The following is a 17,926-nucleotide window of genomic DNA, read 5'->3' as shown; positions in this document are numbered from 1 at the left end:
TGTTTGCCCAGCCGGCTTCTTCTGCCCCAGTGGAACATCAGTCCCCATGCCCTGTCCTGCAGGCACTTTTAGCTCGAGAACTGGGAACACACACCAGGACAACTGCACCACCTGCACTCCTGGGTCCTTCTGTCATGGTGGGAGTTATATATTACATTAAGATTAATCTCAGCAAGATTGTTTCTCTACATTCAAAATTCAAAAATGAATGAGGGATCCACCCACTGGGGATTGAATATTGCAATTCTCTAGCAGTCACAGCAGATTAGCATTCAGCACAGCTGCAAGACATGTTTTAGTAAGTTGTTGTCTGTCACCACAGACATGTTAGCTACTGAATATTTAGAGCCCTTCTCTGTTTCATAAAGGCAGAAATCTATAACAATTCTATGGGAATTGTTCAAAGTCTTGCTGCTAAGGTTTAACTGGTGATACATCACTAGTAAGCCAGCCATTTTCTCTCATATCAAAAAGGTTAGTGGAAGTTACACTCCTCATTAATTCTGCTAATCTGACAATTGTTTTGGATGTATCAGAGAGTCAAAGTCTGTAATCATGATGCCGTATTTTCAATTCATCTTGGTTTTGCCCAGATAAGGGAACTGTCCAGCCTACCCCCTGTCCAATTGGACATTACTGTCCTCCAGGACTGACTCTAGGAAGGGAGTTTCCTTGCCCACCTGGCACTATGCAGAGCCATCTTGGAGCCTCCAGTCCTGAAGCCTGTCTGCCCTGCCCTGCTGGTACGTAAAGGATGGAGAAGTGTTTTGTTTTCCATCGTCAGAGCCCCAAAGTGTTTCAAATGTGTATGAGGACATATTTACTCTGTATTACCTGCAGGGACGTTCTGCTCTCAGTCTGGTCTGTCCCAGCCCACAGGACTCTGCGAGGCAGGATACTACTGTCCTGCTGGATCCACCAGTCCAAACTTTACTGAGTATCAGGTGCTGCTCTCTGTTGCCTCTTAAGGTGTTATAGCCTATCCATGTATTTCTGCTCAAAAGATTATATCCATTACATCTTTGGCATTTATCAAACTCCATAAAAATTTCTGAATTCAATGAAAATCTAATCGGTAGATAATAATAATAATGATAATAATGATAATTTGCACCTTGATGGTGAATCGCTTTTGTTATTGATCTACCATCACATTTATACAATTAGAATATAACCGTGAGTTTCCCATAAATTTCAGTTCACACATTCTTGATCTTTACTTTAGTCACCTCAAAAGCTTCCCTCAATAGTCCCTTGAGGGCACAATGACATTACATGATCAAATAGGAACATGATGTAATTACTACATGACTCCAATTACATTTTTGCCCCCACTGTTCATAAGTCTCAAAGAATAAGAAAATCACTCGGGGGCTTTTTTTGTTTTGGTGTGCAATAACATTTTAGCCCCTATAGATTGAAAAATAAATAAATAAATAAAAAAGTAAATAATTATTATCAAGTAAAATAATTTAACATTTCATAATGTTGAATGTTTGAGTTAAAGCATATGTTTACCTTTCTTCTTTTTTTTTCAGGGCAATTCTAGTGGAATCCATCTCTGCCCTTCTGGGCACTACTGCCCCTCAGGTACTGGTCATCCTCTACCTTGCCCTGCAGGCTCTTTCTCAGTCTCCAGAGGACTGAAGGAAGTTGGTGAATGCCCACTCTGTCCCCCTGGACGCTTTTGTGACAAACCTGCAATACCAGTGTACTCAGATGCCCTCCCATGTCATGCTGGGTAAATGCTTTCTGCTCAGGTTTTTCAGTTTTAAATCTTCACAGTTTGTCTGTTATGGGTATTTATTATTTTATATTAATGGTTGCCAGGAAAATTAAAGCAGTCCGTCTCTCCTTCTTTCAATAGCTTCCATATGTTTAGTTTTGTCACTTCTTTCCTTGTAAGTATTTTTGGGACTTATGTTTGGATTAAAAAGGCCAATCTAATATATATCAGCAAGATGTGATTTGTGCTCAGAAATCCATTGCAAAGCAGTATGTGCGAAAACTTCAGAATCAGACAGCTAACTGAGGACAGCAGATTCCTTTTGCCTGTATCTGAGTTTCAGCAAGGGAGGGAGCAGGTGTCCTCACCAGCACAACATTCACACTTTGGCTGCAAATATACTCTGCAATAAATCCCACTTTGAATTACCTTCAGCAATTTATTTATTTATTTATTATTTTTTGATTTTTTTTTTTTTTTATTTTACGTTTTTTACATTTTTTTATAATATTCCTTTTGTCACCTATAAGTAAGATCTGAAAACAATTTCACTTACTGGGAATTAGAATTACAATTTAGGGCAATTAAAAAACATTTAACCGTGGTTTAATGTGTGTCTGAAGTGAATTATTGCCAGATATTAAAACATGGATCTTGTTTTGGAAATGTTCTATAGTTAATCCTGAAAGAGAAGAACTGAGCATGTATGATTAATAAGGATAATGGTGCCTACATTAACATTAAATAGTGTGTGGCATTTTTATACTCACTGCACTAGGTAGACTCTCCTGAGAAAAAATTTACTCTTCTCAGTGTTAATTCATGAAATCACATTGTCTAACTGCTGTCATATGCATTTAAATCTCAATATTGTCCATTGAAAATCTACCGTGAAGTGTTTTATTGGGCACATATGAAGAGTTGTGTATGACTCAGGAAGACAGGTTAGCTTTTAATCATCGCTTACTGCTGTTCAGGAGTTTTACAGCAACGTTTTTTGGAAATCATTTCCACAATATCTATAAATAAAATACTTTTGGTGTGAGATGTTTCAGCCTTGCTAATTAGAACTTGTGGTAACATTGACATAAGAAGTTTGCTTTTTCCTGTTTATGTCTACAGCTACGTGTGTCTTGGTGGCAGCTCCAGTCCCAGCCCATCAAATATTTTCCATGGCTACCTCTGCCCTGCTGGCCATCGCTGTCCTGCTGGCTCAGCGAATGAGGTGCCCTGTGAGCCTGGCACTTACAGTCCTGCCCCTGGAGCAGCTGACTGCATAACATGCCCCAAAGGGACAATGTGCCCCTCCTCGGCCACTCAGGAACCCTCTATCTGCCCAGCTGGTGAGGATGGCGAAAATATGTTCAGTGTTCACTATGAATCACATCATTAGCCTTTTATTACAGAAGAGTGACATTCTAAATTGGAGGAATTTGCTTTTTGTAGGTCATTTCTGTCCTGCTGGGACAGCCCTGCCACAACTCTGTCCTCCAGGGACCTTCAACAACCTGACAAAAACCTACTCTCTAGCTGCCTGCACCCCTTGCCCATCTGGATTGTACTGTAGCTCCTATGGGGCCTCAATGCCTCAAGGTCATTGGACAAACAAATATGCAGTGGCATACTTATATGTAGCTGTGGGGAAATGTACATAACCTTATAAAATCAAAATAATTTAGTAATGATGTTTTTTTATTATGTTTAGGGTCTTGTTTTGCTGGGTTTTTCTGTGAAACGGGGGCCATAGGACCAACACCACAGAGCTCTCACAACATCACCAGGAATGGCCCTTGTCCTGTGGGACACTACTGTCCAGCAGGGTGCCTGTCCCCAATGCCATGCTCTCTTGGCAGTGTTCGCAGCACCTCTGGTACACCTACTGTGTAGACTTTATCCTGTGTTAGGGTGACACCACAGTGTTTGCATTTACATTGGAGAGAGGTTCTGATGGGATCTCTGCTTGTCGAGCTGCATCACTGGAATTTGTTTTGGGTTTTTTTTTTTCTCTACTCGTACAGGAGGTGTGTCTATGGAGAGTTGCTCTGCCTGTCCTGCAGGTCATTACTGTTCCACTGAGGGTTTGGCCACACCCAGTGGCCCCTGTGCTGCTGGTTTCTATTGCCCTTTTGACTTCTCTGCAACGACTCCATATGCTTTCCTCTGTCCCAAGGTAAAGCTAATACATATACTATTCAGTCCATTTCCCTCTGCTTTCACCGTATCACATTAAATTCCCTACCATGTCCTGTTCTTATTGTTTTCTTAATAATACTGCTCAGAGAAAAACCTGTTTATTCTGCATTTAATATCACTCCTCAAAAGCACTGTTGTCATTTTGATTCTTTTAAAGGGCCACTACTGTCCAGAAGGCTCTGCCCTAGCCTTGCCCTGTCCCACAGGAATGTACCAACCGAACATGGGCTCAGATAGCTGCATCCCCTGCCGATCTGGGTTCTTCTGCGAGGAAGCCATAGAGGGGGGGCCATTGATCTGCCCACCGCACTCTTTCTGCCCTGCAGGTACATTTTCAGGACCATGTAGGCTAAAACGGTTGCAACTTTCAATGGAATTTACCTACCAGCATATCTTGTGTTCACAAAATAATTCAATATCTTTTTTGTTTAATCTGTTAATCTGCTACAAATTGTCATAGCAGCAGAAAGCTTACGCTGCGCTGCTACAGTGGCTAGAACACAAAGCACACATTTAATATAGTGATTTCCCAGAAATGATGAACCCTTTCTTTTATTTGTGTTAAACATTATGAACCATTATGAATACTGTGTGTACAATAAATCAAGTGCCTTGTCTCAGTTTTACTGCATCTTGTCCTTTTTTCACTCCCAGGAACTATGGTACCACAACCGTGTCCCGATGGGACATACACTCATTCAAACCAGGGAGGACTGCAGGAGGAGAGAGAGTGTTTACCCTGCCCTTCAGGGAGGTTCTGCAGGTACACTGGATGCGTGAAACCCCTGCAGATATGCTAAAATTTGCCTCTCTCTTGTTTTTCACTTACATGACGTGTGTACAACAAAGTAAATGCACATCCTGTGTTCATGCATACGCATACACATTCACGCTCAGAGGCAGTTGCTCATCTCATATTCGTTATGCTCAGTTAACTGAAAACAGGTATATCGTGTTCAGGCGTCACAGTTCACTGAATAGCAAAATAAACAACATAATATGCATGAATATAATGAATGGAAATACAAGCGAGTGGGCTGCTGGTGATGCATTCATCATTCTGTTTATCTAATGATTCAAACATGCCAGTCTGGTTTTGTATGTATATTGGAGTCTTGTTGTTTAATGCCTGAAATAACCGCTGTGTATATTTTCTTCAGGGCTGGAAGAATCCAAGGCATGTGCGCTGCAGGATATATTTGTGTATCTGGAAGCGCAGATTTCAACCCACAGGGACTGGTATCTAACTTCACACAGTGTCAGTGGGGTATGCAGTGTGCTGGACCATGTCCATCAGGTATAATACATAGAGAAACTGATAAGTAAAAAAAAAAAAAGAAAGAAAAGAAATTGATGACAACAACTGACAATCTGACTGTGTGCACAGATTTTCATACTTTATTCCGAGGTGACCATTTGTTATTTGGGTGGTTAATTGTTCCATCGTCAAGGTCTTCATTTACTTCAGCTGTTTTTGAATGAATTATTCTGACTGAAAACATTCTTTCTTCTAGGTTTCTATTGTCCTGAGGGTACAGAGGTGGCTTTGTTGTGTCCTGCAAATACTATCAGAAGCTCCCCTGGAGGCACCGGCCGACAGGACTGCTTACCCTGCCCACCACAGCACTGGTGTAAACCTGGTATGGGCTGATAATACAGAATAACAACAGGGTAGAATTAAAATGATTTAGAAAAATGTTTCTGGCTCATTTGCTGTGGGAGGTTATGAAAAGGAAAGGGTAGTTTAAGATGGTCAGTTTAGACCTGACTTTGGTGCTGCACATTGTGAACACCTTTTTCTTTTCCTAAAATTTGTCACTTTTTGTTTGCAGGAGATCCAGTTCTTCATCCGTGTCCAGCTGGTCATTACTGTAATGGTCTGTCTGGCAGTGGTTTCAGTGGAGCGGTGGGACCCAGGCCATGCCCTCTGTACACCTATCGAACTGCCCCTGGCGCAGGCAGTATGGGCGACTGCCTTCCCTGTCCTCCCGGTTGGCACTGTAACAGCACAGGTCTGACGCATTTCATCTCACACACCTGGCTAGAACTGACAGCTTAGAAAAATGTATTTAAATTAAATTTATAGAATGTAGTTGATTCCTTTATTTTCCATGAGAGAGAATTTCTGTCAGATTTTTCATTCTGCTGTATCCTGTGCCATCTGTATAATGAAGTGTAAAATGCATCTGTGGTGTGTTTACTCTTGCAAGGATAATAAAAAAAAAAAAAAAAAATTGGCTCGCTTGGTGGAATCAATGTGAAAATGGACACACACGATTATATTTTTGCCCACAGTAAGATTGCAGATGGTATCAGAAAGTTTCAGTATAAAAAGTTCAACTTGTTGTGCTGCATAAACAGTTTAAGTCGTTGTACTGGCTTTACTGCAGGCTATTGTTTTGATTGAGTGGTACATGTATCAAAAAAAGAAACCTCTCTCCAATCTCCTTCTTAAATGATTAATGTTTTTAAAAAACAACATATTGCCACTCTAGCTATGAGATGATGCAGAGCAGATGGTCCCCCTGTGTTTGCCCGTCCCTCCTCCTCCCTAGTGCTTTGTATGAATAAATGAAGGCTTCGTAAATAATTAGTTGTAAGGAACTTCACTTATGTTGGTGTTTTGGTTTTTTTGATAAGACTAAGGTTTTGGTTTTTGAACATTTTAGGTCCTAATCAATGGCCACTGATGCATCATTTATTTCTGTATTGACTTGTGGTGGTTAAAGAGAGAAATAAGTATTTGAGCAAACTATTCTTTTCCAGGACTTACAGACTACTCCGGTATGCCCTGCCCACCTGGTTACTGGTGTAGTGGGTCTGGACCCCCCATCTTCTGCCCCGCAGGCACCAAGCGACCCCTTCCTGGAGCTGCTCGGCCTACACAGTGTGAACTTTGTCGGGGGGGGACCTTCTGCCCAGACCCTTGGGTGACAGGGAATCCCAATGTGGAGGGGATACCTTGTAAGGCTTCTTATGAATGTGCAATTGGTAAGGTTATCAACACACTTTAAAATGTTAGTATAAAATAACTAATGTAGATCATGACTCACACCTCTCTCCCCAAAGAGAGTAATGAGGTTCTGCTGTAATGAGTTTTTGGTATTGTTCCAGGTGCAGTCTTGGAAAAGCTATGCAGAGCTGGCTCATACTGTGGACCACAGACTGCTGAACCTCAAGTCTGCCCCAAAGGTTATTTTTGTCCTGAGGGATCCAATTCCTTTAATACTCCAAAACAACTGTGAGTACACGAGATATCGAATATCTGAAAATGTGGCAAGCTCGTTCTTATAAGCCGGACAAGGAATGAGGGTCTTTTAAATGTTGAAATCTTGAAAGCTTAATCAGTTTGGGCTGATTCTATAGGCTGTGGGTTGAAAGTTTTAAAATTAACCCTGTTACAATGCTGCGCAGCTGTCAGTTTCCCTACTACTGCCCAGCTAACAGTTCTGTCATGAAGTCCTGCGATGGGGGTTCCAGGCCTGTTAACACCAGCGGGCTCAGGGGATCCAAAAACAGCAGCTGTGGTGTGTGTGAAGGGGGCACTTACCGTCCCCATCTCTCCTCTACACTGCAATGCCTTCCATGTCCACCAGGATACTTTTGTCCCCCAGGTACTCTATTCACAACGACAAATCTACCCCCACCCCAGTGGGATTTCGGATCATTTTTAATTGTTTAACTCCAAATAAAAGATTAATTTATTTTGACTGAACAGGCACTGACCACTATAAGAACAATCCTTGCCTTCCTGGATATATCTGTCCCATGGCATCCGTTCAACCTATACCCTGCCCCCCGGGCTCCTTCGGTAACCTCACTCATGCTGAGAAAATAAGGGACTGTCACCCGTGTCCTGCCGACACCTTCAACCACCTGCCTGCTCAGAAGGCCTGTTTTACATGTGGTAGCTCCTCTACCTCACTACCAGGTTAGACTTTGTCACTGTCACTGAGTTGTTGTTGTTTTTTTATATATATACGTCGGGCTATATACGGTGGGCTGCTTTTGTTTCCTTTCAACTATGAGGAGTATTTCTCCTTTAGTCTGTTGCCTTTTGGCTCACACATTTTTCAGGTTCTTCCTCTTGCACCTGCATTGGTAAGAACCGTGCCTTCCAGCAGTCGGATGGGTCATGCCTGTGCAGAACTGGTTTCATCTTCTACAATGATCTGGATTTCAAGAGCTCTGCTGCTGACAGTGAATTGGACTGCCAGCCAGAGGTCAGTAAGAAATCTAAAATCATGATTTCTTAAAATTTGAATAGACAGATTTTTAGTAACCAGTTCAGTTTTTCAGAACTAGCAGAGCAAACCACCCACGCTTTGGGGTCATTCTCAAAATGTGAAAAACACTGCACTGATGATTTCCATGATTGTAAGCTGTCATTCTGGTAATCAATGAAACACTAAGATGAGTAGATGTGCTGTTGTTCCGTTATCAACAATGTCATATAAAGTGTGTGTTTGAAGCTTTTAGGTGTGTGTATGTGTGTGTTTCAGGTGAACAGACGGTGTACAGCAGGGCAGGTTCGTCTAGCAGCTTCCAGAGAGTGTGTGTTGCCTTCCCTCTACTCCTGTAATATCACCTGTGGACACCATGGAGGAACTCTGGATGCGGAGATGGGAATGTGAATGTCTCTTATTTTTTTCACTTCACTACATTCCTTCACAATGTTAAAGTGACATTAATTTAAAAAAAATCCTGCGACCCAGAAATGGATAAGCAGTTAAAGATGAATTAATGAATGAATTAATTAGTTATTAAAAATTAAAACTTATCCTTGTCAAACTGCTAAAACTGACATGAGCTGTCATAATCTTTTGTCTTATCTGCCTGTTGCTGTCATCCCAGCTGCCGATGTGAGCGATATGTGTCTGCTGAGGAGCTTTGCAATACTTCCTGCCTCTCCCAACTGCCTCAGCTTTTTGCTCAGCGCTCACCAGATGGATTCTTGCTGCTCAGCTTGAGGGAGAGAAACAGTGTGGTCTGGGCCAGGGTGAGTGAGAGTCAACACGTCTTTGGACAAGCACACTGTCAGCTACATCTTGCAAGCACATGCAATTTCATTGACCTATTACTTTCTGATCAATTGCAACAAGTCTATGTATGATTGAGAGGAAGGATTTTTTGGTGCCTGCTACCACCTGATAAGAAAAGGCACAAATACACTGTTAGTGTTGCACTGATGTAATCCAGCAAGTTGTCAGATGGAAGGGATTAACTAAATTGAATGGTTGATGGATAGCTGGGCGTAGCATTTATCAGGGTGTTGGGCAGTCTGAGTTTAAGGAGAACACACCAAAATGCTGCATCTGCAGATTTTGTGATATCTTTGCATTTCCCAAAGACAATAATGAACTTCTTTGTCCATACAAAGAAAGTATTCAGCAGTTCAGTAAGATGGGGGCTGGTTTCATCATAAACATTATCATTGTCACTGGTGCAGGACATTCAGCCTTACTTAACATGATTTTTTCGAACATGGTGGACGGGCCTCAACATTAACTATCTCACTCTTCAAACAGCTGTCCTGTCAGCAGCATTAGAAAGGACGACTTCTAATTTGTTCTCAATTAATTAATTATGAGAAATTCATAGAAATGTGAAATGTGTTAGAAATGTGTTTTTATTCCTGCTGTTTAATAGTTATTACCCATACATGCAAGTAGAAAGAAAATGTGAACTATGCAATCATATACATAATTGAATCTGCATCTCAATCAAAAGATATCCATTTTGTTTATTCTGGTTTATTGGAGATCACTAGAGCAAAAACCCAAAGCAGTTCACATGGAGGCTCCTCAGTCTCTAAGGCTATCAAAGGCACAATATCAACCCGTTGCCCAGAGGAGGTGGATTTAGCACCCATCAGGATTAGATTGCAAAAGCATTTTTCTTCTCAAGGGTATAACCTGACAGTCAGCCTTATCAATGTCAAAGATAATAAAGTTGGGAGGTTTTTTTTTTTTCCTCTTAGCTTTACCAAGCACTGACAGAAAGGTAACACAGTTAAGTATGCATCATTTTCTTGACATTAAAGCTGCAATCAATCCATTCACACCGACATTCTAGCTCTTTTCTCTCACTCAAAACATAGGCACTAATGATAGATTTTTTTTTTATTTCACATTTCACACACATTTTATATAACTTGTAAACTCTGCCCGCTTTAAGCTGGTATAAAACTGTTTATCTTGACCTGTCTTATCTTGGCGACCTCTATCAGTTTGCTGTGGTTACTGCTTAGAGGATGAACAGATGAACTACTACAACGAGCAATTTGGTGAAATAAATGTCATATCAGAGTGACCTGTGTTGAGTCACGTGGTCTGATATGACAAAGAGTCCCTAAGCCCGACTTCCTTTATGAGTAAGAGTTACAGAATGCAGTAGCAGTTCTCATCAAGATTGTTTTGGTTTACTTCCAGACTGTCATGGATGTATTAGGACCGGATATCCATGCAAGGAATTTGGGGAAAATCCATTTGGTGCAGTTTGATGCTGAAGGACTGTTTGGTTGGATTCCCACACAGAGACGGCTCATCAGTCAGTTTCTGTCAGGTGATTAGTATTAATTTGTTGTGAGAATTTTTGCTTTGTCTCATAACTCAAATGTTTCTGAATAATCTTGACTCCTGCACTTAATATAACTTGACAGGAAAAACGCTGATTTTTGATAACTTGAAAATGATTTATTTCAGAACCAATTCAACTCTTAAATACACGTCCCAGAAAGAGGAGAGGCACAGAAGAAGATGATAATGATTCTCGAGCCTTGGCTGTTCTTCCTCGAATCCCGAACCCCATTGCATGTCTGTCCTCCGGTGACATGCTAATTTTTCATCTCACCATCAACCACACTGGTACTGCTTTCTTTGACTTTACGCATGATTAGTGGTTGGTTTCATTGTGCTAATATGATAATTATGGTAATTTAGTTTGTTTTGGATGGTGCAGTATTGTTCTTAATTCATTTATACCCCTTAGACCGCCGTCTGAGTCACTTCCCAGTGTATGAAAAAGACCACCTGTTTAATAGTAATCCCAGCTGGGACTTTGGAGCTTTTCGTCACCTGCACACCCTCATGAAGCAGACAAACTTTAACTCGACAAAGTAAGTTTAAGTCCATATTGCCGGCTGAGCCTCAGGTTTTGCTAATTTGAAATCACGTTCTGTGGCCATGTCCCCCCTTTACCACAAATTTCTCTTCCCTTCTCAGGTTCGCCCATGTGTTTTCTGAAACAGGGAAGTATGCATTTATGGACAATGCTGTCCCAGACTGGAGTATGGTAGTGGTGGTCAGTGAAGAGGGGACAGAGTGTGATTCTAGGGCAGCTGTCTTCCAGCCCATGACCCCGGAACAACTAGTAAGATATGGGATTGTCAAGCAGCACAGATTGAACCTTCTGCCTGACTGGGGAATGATTGCAGGTGTGTGCGCTTTCTGTTCATTCTGGTCATTTTGTCGTATTGTAGTATGACCTTGCTCTTCATATTTTCTCATGATGATGACTTTGTACAGGGATCCTGAGTCTGCTGCTGGTTGTAGTTGTAATTCTGACAACTACAGTGCTCATCCTGCGACCCAACAAAGAAAGGCTGATCTCCCAGTGGCGAATGAAACCAAAGTGGCGCAGCCTTGGGGAGCCCTTCTGCCCAGTGGAGTGTAGCTGCAATGGAGACAGGTCTGCTGTTGTGATAGCTGAGATTATGTGTCCTGATTGCACATTGTACAATAGCGTCCTCTTAAAAGCTAAAATGACCATGGGACCCTCTGCTTCTGCTGAAGTCTGCTTCGAAACTTTATAAAATTAACGTAAAATATAGTATGTGATAAAGTAAAAACATTACCAGAGAGTGTTTAGTTGTTTTTTTTTTTTTTTTTTGCTACAGCATAGCTTCCCCAAGCATATATGGTGTCCTTGGCAGAAGAGGTGTAGGAGAAGGAGCAGAGGCTGAGGAGCCTTCTGTCTCAAAGGGAGGTAAAGTTCATTACAGTGTGATAGAGATCATTTAATTTGTTTGCGTGCAAACGTTTGCCAATTGGCACTGAAAGCACGATGATTTTAGTCAGCCAAATGAATAGTAGTGATTGAGTAGTGAGTGCCACTGCAATCTTTTCTTATTCCTGTAAAGATACTCACTCTGGACCAATGAGAAAGATCAAATGAACGGCCAGCAGACCATTGCCATCCAAAGAGCTAAAAATATGGGATGTGCACTTAATGAATTGTTAAATGTTAAACCAATGTTTTAGGTAAACCTTACAAGACTATCTGTCTTTTTACTAACTGCATCACTTTAATATCCTGGTAATAAACCAATTTATTGAAAACCACACTAAACCACACTTGGTGACACCTTTCCAACTGGCTGGTTTTCAATATTGGACCTCACTGAGTTGTGATAGTGTTGGAAATGGCCATAACGTGGACTTGGCTTTAATGTTTCTCACTGAGCGCCTATTGCATTATTCATGGGGCTTAATAAGGCCTTTAAATGTCCATTGGTCTAATCATAATAGAAGCCATCACGCGTGACCAGGTAGCTGTTAGCAGCCTATTCCACAGTTGATTGATGATAAAGAAAATAATAGCCCATATCACAGTCTAATGGCTTCTGCAGTTATCTCCACTTCTCAAGTCACCCTGTGCAATTTTAATTCAACTACTTATCAGCCACTGCATGCTCCATCCTAGGTGGTCCAGAGAGCTAGAAACACTGCTGCATTCTTATGGTGCCCACTTAAAGGAGTTGTGGAGTTCTTGTCATTTATCATGAAAGTATCCTCTCAAGTCTTGAGGTTGATGGGACCATTCTCCTCTCAGTTTTTTCAGCCCATTTCACATTGACATTCTGTTTGTTGACATTTTCTGGCTCCATGTCGCAGTTGCATCAGGGCGCTGTAACTTGGAGGAGTTCAATGTGAAAACTCTCTATGACAAACTAGAGGACCAGAACCTCCACATAGCCTCACAGCTGGCCCGGCACCGCAAAGACACACAGGAATTCTACAGAAACATTTGTGAAAAGGCAGAGGCAATCAAGGTGAGTTTCACTAAAGTGACAAAACACAAATGCTGAAGACAATAGTTTCAAAGAAACAATTGGTAATAAAATGTGAAAGAAACATTGTGTTCCTTTAAAGGACCACAAGAAAACAAATTTTAACATATATATTTTTTTTAGAATGTTCTTGAAAATATGGATCATAAAAAACTGAGTCTTCTTAAAGAGCTGCTTGTCCAAAATACGATGGGGGCTAGACCATTGAAAAGCAGTGCAGGAGAGAGACACTACCAAGGTAAAACCGAAGGACGTCTGATCCCAAATCAAAGGCAATCAATGAGCACATAAGAAAATGTCAAATTTATTACACAAGTATGGTTCTTTGAGTAGGAATATAAAAGGGTGTGTAAGCTAACATGTGGGGCTTGTCCATACACAGAACACTGACCAAGTAGTTCAGTTAATAATGGTTCCCATGTGATGTGCTTAGAGAGGATGAAAGTCACATCCATCTTTTATGACACTTTATTTCTCTCTTTTCTGTGCATGGGACTGAAAATTCGCATCATGCCAGCTGAGGCCTCTTCAGGATTACTGGGAACTCTGCTCAGGTCTGTGGAAGCTCTCTTATACAGGCTGACTGGAGAAGCTTGGCAGAATCAGGATTTTCCTGGTCCCCCGTACTGTCATACTGGCCCTAACGATTCCAGGGACACCAACATATGTTACACACAGGTATATTCATGGCATTTCCTCTTGTTGCAACGTATCTTGTACGTACGTACTTGTACTAAGTACTACATGGATAATTATTATTACAAATCCTATCCTCAGTCTCCATCAGTGAATATCACCAAAGCAGATACTGTTTCACATGAGCCAGGTATTGAACCAATCTTTATAAAATGCCGACTGTATTTAACAAGGCATCCATATATTTTGTCACATCGTTGAACTGAGTCTTTCCTCCTCAGTCCCTCTCCAGAGCACGGCCCCTTGTCTAAGTGACAACGATCTGTCCAAGCTGGTCTGCATATCTCCTCTGTTTAAGACTCTGCTAGAAATCCAGCAGTCTTTACAGAACCTCACCCCAGCTGAGCCTAGACAGCATTTCCAGAATGGTACAGACATAAAATAAAACAACAGAAATCAAAATTAACAGCAAAGGGTGAATTTGTAGCCTAAATATATGATTTGCTATTTTGTAGCAGCTACAGAGCATTCCGCCCAGGAGACCCACAGTGGGAGCCTCATCCTCACTGCACTGGACAACCTCTCACCTCAACAGTCTGCTGTATTCCTGTTCGGTTGCCACGTGGTGCGGTTGCTTGAAATCTGCCCCCTATTCCCTTCTGTGCTGCTGCTAGTGGCCAAGTCACTGCCTGTTTCTTCATCCTCCTCTAATGAGGCTACGCTGGCACATTGCACAGGGGACTTTTATTTTGATGCAACTAATCAAATCCTTTATCTGTCTGAGGCAAAGCTTCAGCATGTGGGACACTTTATTGCCATCATCTTGCAGTCGATGGCCCACATAGTGTCAGGTAATTGAGAAGTATTCCTAAGGGCAAGTCCTGGTTTTGCACCAGTGATGTGTAGTACAGTATAATAGCTCTGTTAGTCATCTTTGAAGGAACAAAGTATGTAATCCTTCTTGGAAACCATACATTTTTCTGTCCAGGATCCAAACCCCAGTGCTTTATGCAAGCTCTCCACGAGGCCATTTCAACTCTAAGCCTTCAGCTGTTTAACTTCTCTTTCAAATCGAGCACAGCTGAGGTGAGTAAGAGCTACATTAGCCTCACGCATCATCCCCATACGGCACAAATGTGGGAAGATAACATTTTATGCCTCTTTAACAGTCAAACATTGATGCTTCAGAGGGCCAGCATAGCTCCTTAGCTGAGGAATTTCTCAATATTAGAGTTCCCACTGAAGCGTATTTTGCGGAGCACCTATTAGCTCACAGGTTGGTGAGAAAAATGAACCATATAGCACAATGTGGTGGGTTCTTGAAGCAATGGGTTAATCAGTTTATTAATTTTTTTTCTATATTCCTTTATAGACTGAAGAAGTACACATATTTTAAGTTAGAGCAGCTCATATCTGACTTTAAACAGAGACCAGCTGACACAGCCACAGGTAAGAAAACAGCAAATGCTTACTGAGATGCACTTATTCTATAAGATAAGCAAAAATGCTCTGCCTAGACATGTTTTTACTGTTTAATATATATTTATATAGATGGTAATCATAACACGCATGCATGTAGAGAGAGCAAACATCAAAACTTATCACCATTTAGAAGTTGGGCAGTTGCGTACTTCATAAAAGTTCTGAGAACTGTTGGAATCATAGTCAATATACAAAGAGTCATAACCTGGTGTTGGGAGCATAAACCTCTGATCCTTGATCTGAGTCTCACTGAGAGCCTTGTGCACTCCTTTTCCTGTGTGGGGCTGGGTTTAATGTTTTCAGAGCTCAATTTTCAATTGTGGAGTTATTGATCCATAAAAGCAATGGCAAGCTATCTTGTGCCATTATTCCACTACAATACTGCACCAACACAAACTAATAACACAAACAGTTTTTATGGCTCTCCCCAGTCAGAAGATGTAAACATCATTAAACCATTATAGGAATCGTTGGAGAGAAAATGTTAATGTCCACCCATCTCATCAGCTTGTTTTTTTTCCCTCCTTAATACTGGTCCAATATCCTCGTACACATAGTTCATGACTTTAATGACAGCTTGTCAGTGAGCACTGTGGCTTTTATGAAGCCAATAGTTGGTTGTGTTTCTGGTAGATGCACAGTCTTATTATAATGTGAGTAGGTGTTTTGAGTTGGCGACTTTTACATCAACATAGTTTCTAAAGAGACATTAAACATGAAATCCCTCTTTTTTTTTTTTTTTTAATAAAGGTCTTCTTTCATTTCTGCAGGTTTACCACCTAAAGGGACACCGATGCAGGTTATAAATCATAAATTATCTTCATTTAATACCCTGCAATGATCATACATTTTTTTAAAAACATTTCCTCTGTTGCAGAGATCCTCTTTGGAGGAAGAGATTGACCGCCTGAATGACTCCTTCTTGCAGCTAAGCATGCAGCTACAGAAGAGAGCTCAAATGAGCACATGGCAAGAGCATCCGGGGAGCAGTGCTGGAAACCATTCCGCAGTAATTAGCAGGATTATTAGACACACATTACACACATATGACTGCATAATCATGAGAATTCATCCACATGCTAACTCTGTAGTGAGAGACTCAGTAAGTATATTTCAGGATTTTATGTCCTATAAATTTCAAAATACTGACTTTTTTTTATATTCTCACTACACTCAAGCATTTCATATATCACATTTTTAAATTTGGCGTAGTGATAAATCTTTCAAATGTCTGTGCTTTAAGCTAAATATACATTTACTCCTATTCAGGCCTGACTTCAAAAATGTGTGCATCAGAATGGATCATGTGTGCCTGCATTTGCATATTGAATCATTGCCTGAGACTATGTGCATTCATTAATTTCTATCTAACCACCACATCTTCTGCAGTACATACTCTGTGCTCTAACCTTTTACAGAGGGCAACGAGCATGCCAAGCCTGAGTCGTAATGGAACAATCCTACTGGAACTGAAGAGGTGCTATGTATCACAGCGCCTCAATGAGCTCCAGATCACATTAGGGCAGATGAGACCGTGCCAGCAGCATGACAGCAAGTCAAAACACGGAACAAGAGGCTGTACACAGACAGACAGCGGCACCACTCAGCAGGAACAGAGGGAGCATTACTCTGGTATGGATGGCTGCAGTCCCACCGATGGCCGGTGGCAGGACGGTATTCCAGCCAGCCAAAGTCACAGCCAACAAACCTCTGAGAGCACGGTACTTCATAACTATAAACTAGAGAGTCATATTTCTGACCAGCAGAGGAGCAGCTCTGTCCAGACCAGCAACCCTGAAATGTCACTGAACTGCCAGATGCCGGAGAGCCAAGGTCGTCTGAATCTTAATGTTCCAGGAAAAGAGGAGCTAAACAGTCAGATCATTATAAAAAATACTACTGGACAGACTGATATTGATGACATGTAGGTGTCTACTAATCAGAAAATCATTCTGAAAAAGGCAAAATGCATTATCTGTTTCTTCCCTCGGCGTCTTTGTCTATGTACATATGCAAATATTCAGTTTTTATTATTGGAAAATGATCCAAATGGCCTGTTTTAATTGGCACCAGCTTTAAAACAGTCCTTGGCAGAAATAATTTCTGGCGACAGGCAGCAGAATGACAGATTCTGTCATCTTGTCCACATAGTTTTTCAGTCAGGAAATTATAGTGGCCTCAAAAACAGGCAGTGTTCATTTCCATATTCTAATTAAAACAATAAATCTCAGCTGAATGAACACAAGGTGACACTTCTGTTTCTGTGTTCCTTTGTGCTCACAACAACCTCTGTCTCTTGTAGAGGTGATGACCCATGTCTTTATGAATATTTAACTTCTAACCTTTCTTCTCTTACCTATTTTCATTTAGTCAGATTTCTCTACAAGCAACAGTTTAACCAAGTGCAGATAAAAGTAGCAACAAATTTTGAAAGCCTATTGGATCAGCTCCAGATGAGAAGTCTACACCAAACGACTGCTCCCTTCCACTGGTTCGATCATTTATCTGATGCACAGGGGTCTGGGTCTTATAATAGAAAGTGAGTATTTCTAGTGGGGGCTGTGAGCCAAATCAGAAGGTCAGATGGAACAAGTCTTCACTTACTATCAGTGTTAGCTTAGAGGTCTGTGCCAAGTCTCTCAGGCTGAAGCTGGTTGCCCTGCAGCTCTGTGTGTCTGTCGTTGCCTGTGTTTATGAGGAGTGAGTGTGTGTGTACATGTATGTATGTGTATATATATATATATATGTATATATGTATATATGTGCTTGTGTGTTCTTTCACAAGTGCTTTTTATGTTTTGTGTCTGTAATTTATATCA

The 17,926-nt window shown here is 41.2% G+C and overlaps 2 protein-coding genes across 3 annotated transcripts; both read left to right on the top strand.

The window, feature by feature from the left end:
• Positions 1–688: 688 nt before the first annotated feature.
• Positions 689–3,514, top strand: LOC115053217 (multiple epidermal growth factor-like domains protein 6; the record flags this gene model as incomplete). The annotated part of the gene is made up of 6 exons (XM_029517784.1): positions 689–743; positions 841–944; positions 1,539–1,741; positions 2,849–3,069; positions 3,173–3,319; positions 3,432–3,514. Coding segments are annotated over exons 1-6 (813 nt in total), but the record flags the coding sequence as incomplete, so codon positions are not given.
• LOC115053250 (uncharacterized) lies at positions 3,489–17,338 on the top strand. Of its 2 annotated transcripts, none has more exons than XM_029517826.1 (32): positions 3,489–3,596; positions 3,745–3,896; positions 4,077–4,245; positions 4,574–4,682; positions 5,080–5,216; positions 5,434–5,559; positions 5,752–5,931; positions 6,686–6,910; positions 7,034–7,160; positions 7,334–7,533; positions 7,638–7,850; positions 7,997–8,142; positions 8,422–8,549; positions 8,774–8,918; positions 10,351–10,483; positions 10,624–10,785; positions 10,910–11,036; positions 11,143–11,354; positions 11,446–11,608; positions 11,817–11,905; positions 12,814–12,971; positions 13,113–13,227; positions 13,507–13,667; positions 13,767–13,815; positions 13,907–14,053; positions 14,141–14,476; positions 14,614–14,711; positions 14,795–14,901; positions 14,998–15,074; positions 15,878–15,906; positions 16,036–16,116; positions 16,526–17,338. In XM_029517826.1, exons 1-32 carry the CDS (start codon positions 3,560–3,562, stop codon positions 17,033–17,035), a joined length of 4,848 nt encoding a protein of 1,615 aa, XP_029373686.1. In that variant the 5' UTR covers positions 3,489–3,559; the 3' UTR covers positions 17,036–17,338. The 2 variants fall into 2 exon arrangements, with proteins under 2 accessions (XP_029373686.1, XP_029373685.1); XM_029517825.1 differs by having other exon boundaries at positions 15,985–16,116.
• The last annotated feature ends 588 nt before the right edge of the window (positions 17,339–17,926 follow it).

This window comes from Echeneis naucrates, chromosome 13 (genome assembly GCF_900963305.1).
Source record: "Echeneis naucrates chromosome 13, fEcheNa1.1, whole genome shotgun sequence".
NCBI lineage: Eukaryota > Metazoa > Chordata > Actinopteri > Carangiformes > Echeneidae > Echeneis > Echeneis naucrates.
This window is presented reverse-complemented; position numbering and strand designations above follow the sequence as displayed.

What these genes read in the sequence shown, in the direction of transcription:
- LOC115053250 (XM_029517825.1), top strand. Translation starts at nt 3,560, where the DNA reads ATGCCATGCTCTCTTGGCAGTGTTCGCAGCACCTCTG. An exon ending in AGGAGAGAGACACTACCAAG is followed by an intron (nt 13,228 to 13,506) that starts GTAAAACCGAAG and finishes GCATCATGCCAG; the next exon opens with CTGAGGCCTCTTCAGGATTA. An exon ending in TCAAATCGAGCACAGCTGAG is followed by an intron (nt 14,712 to 14,794) that starts GTGAGTAAGAGC and finishes CCTCTTTAACAG; the next exon opens with TCAAACATTGATGCTTCAGA.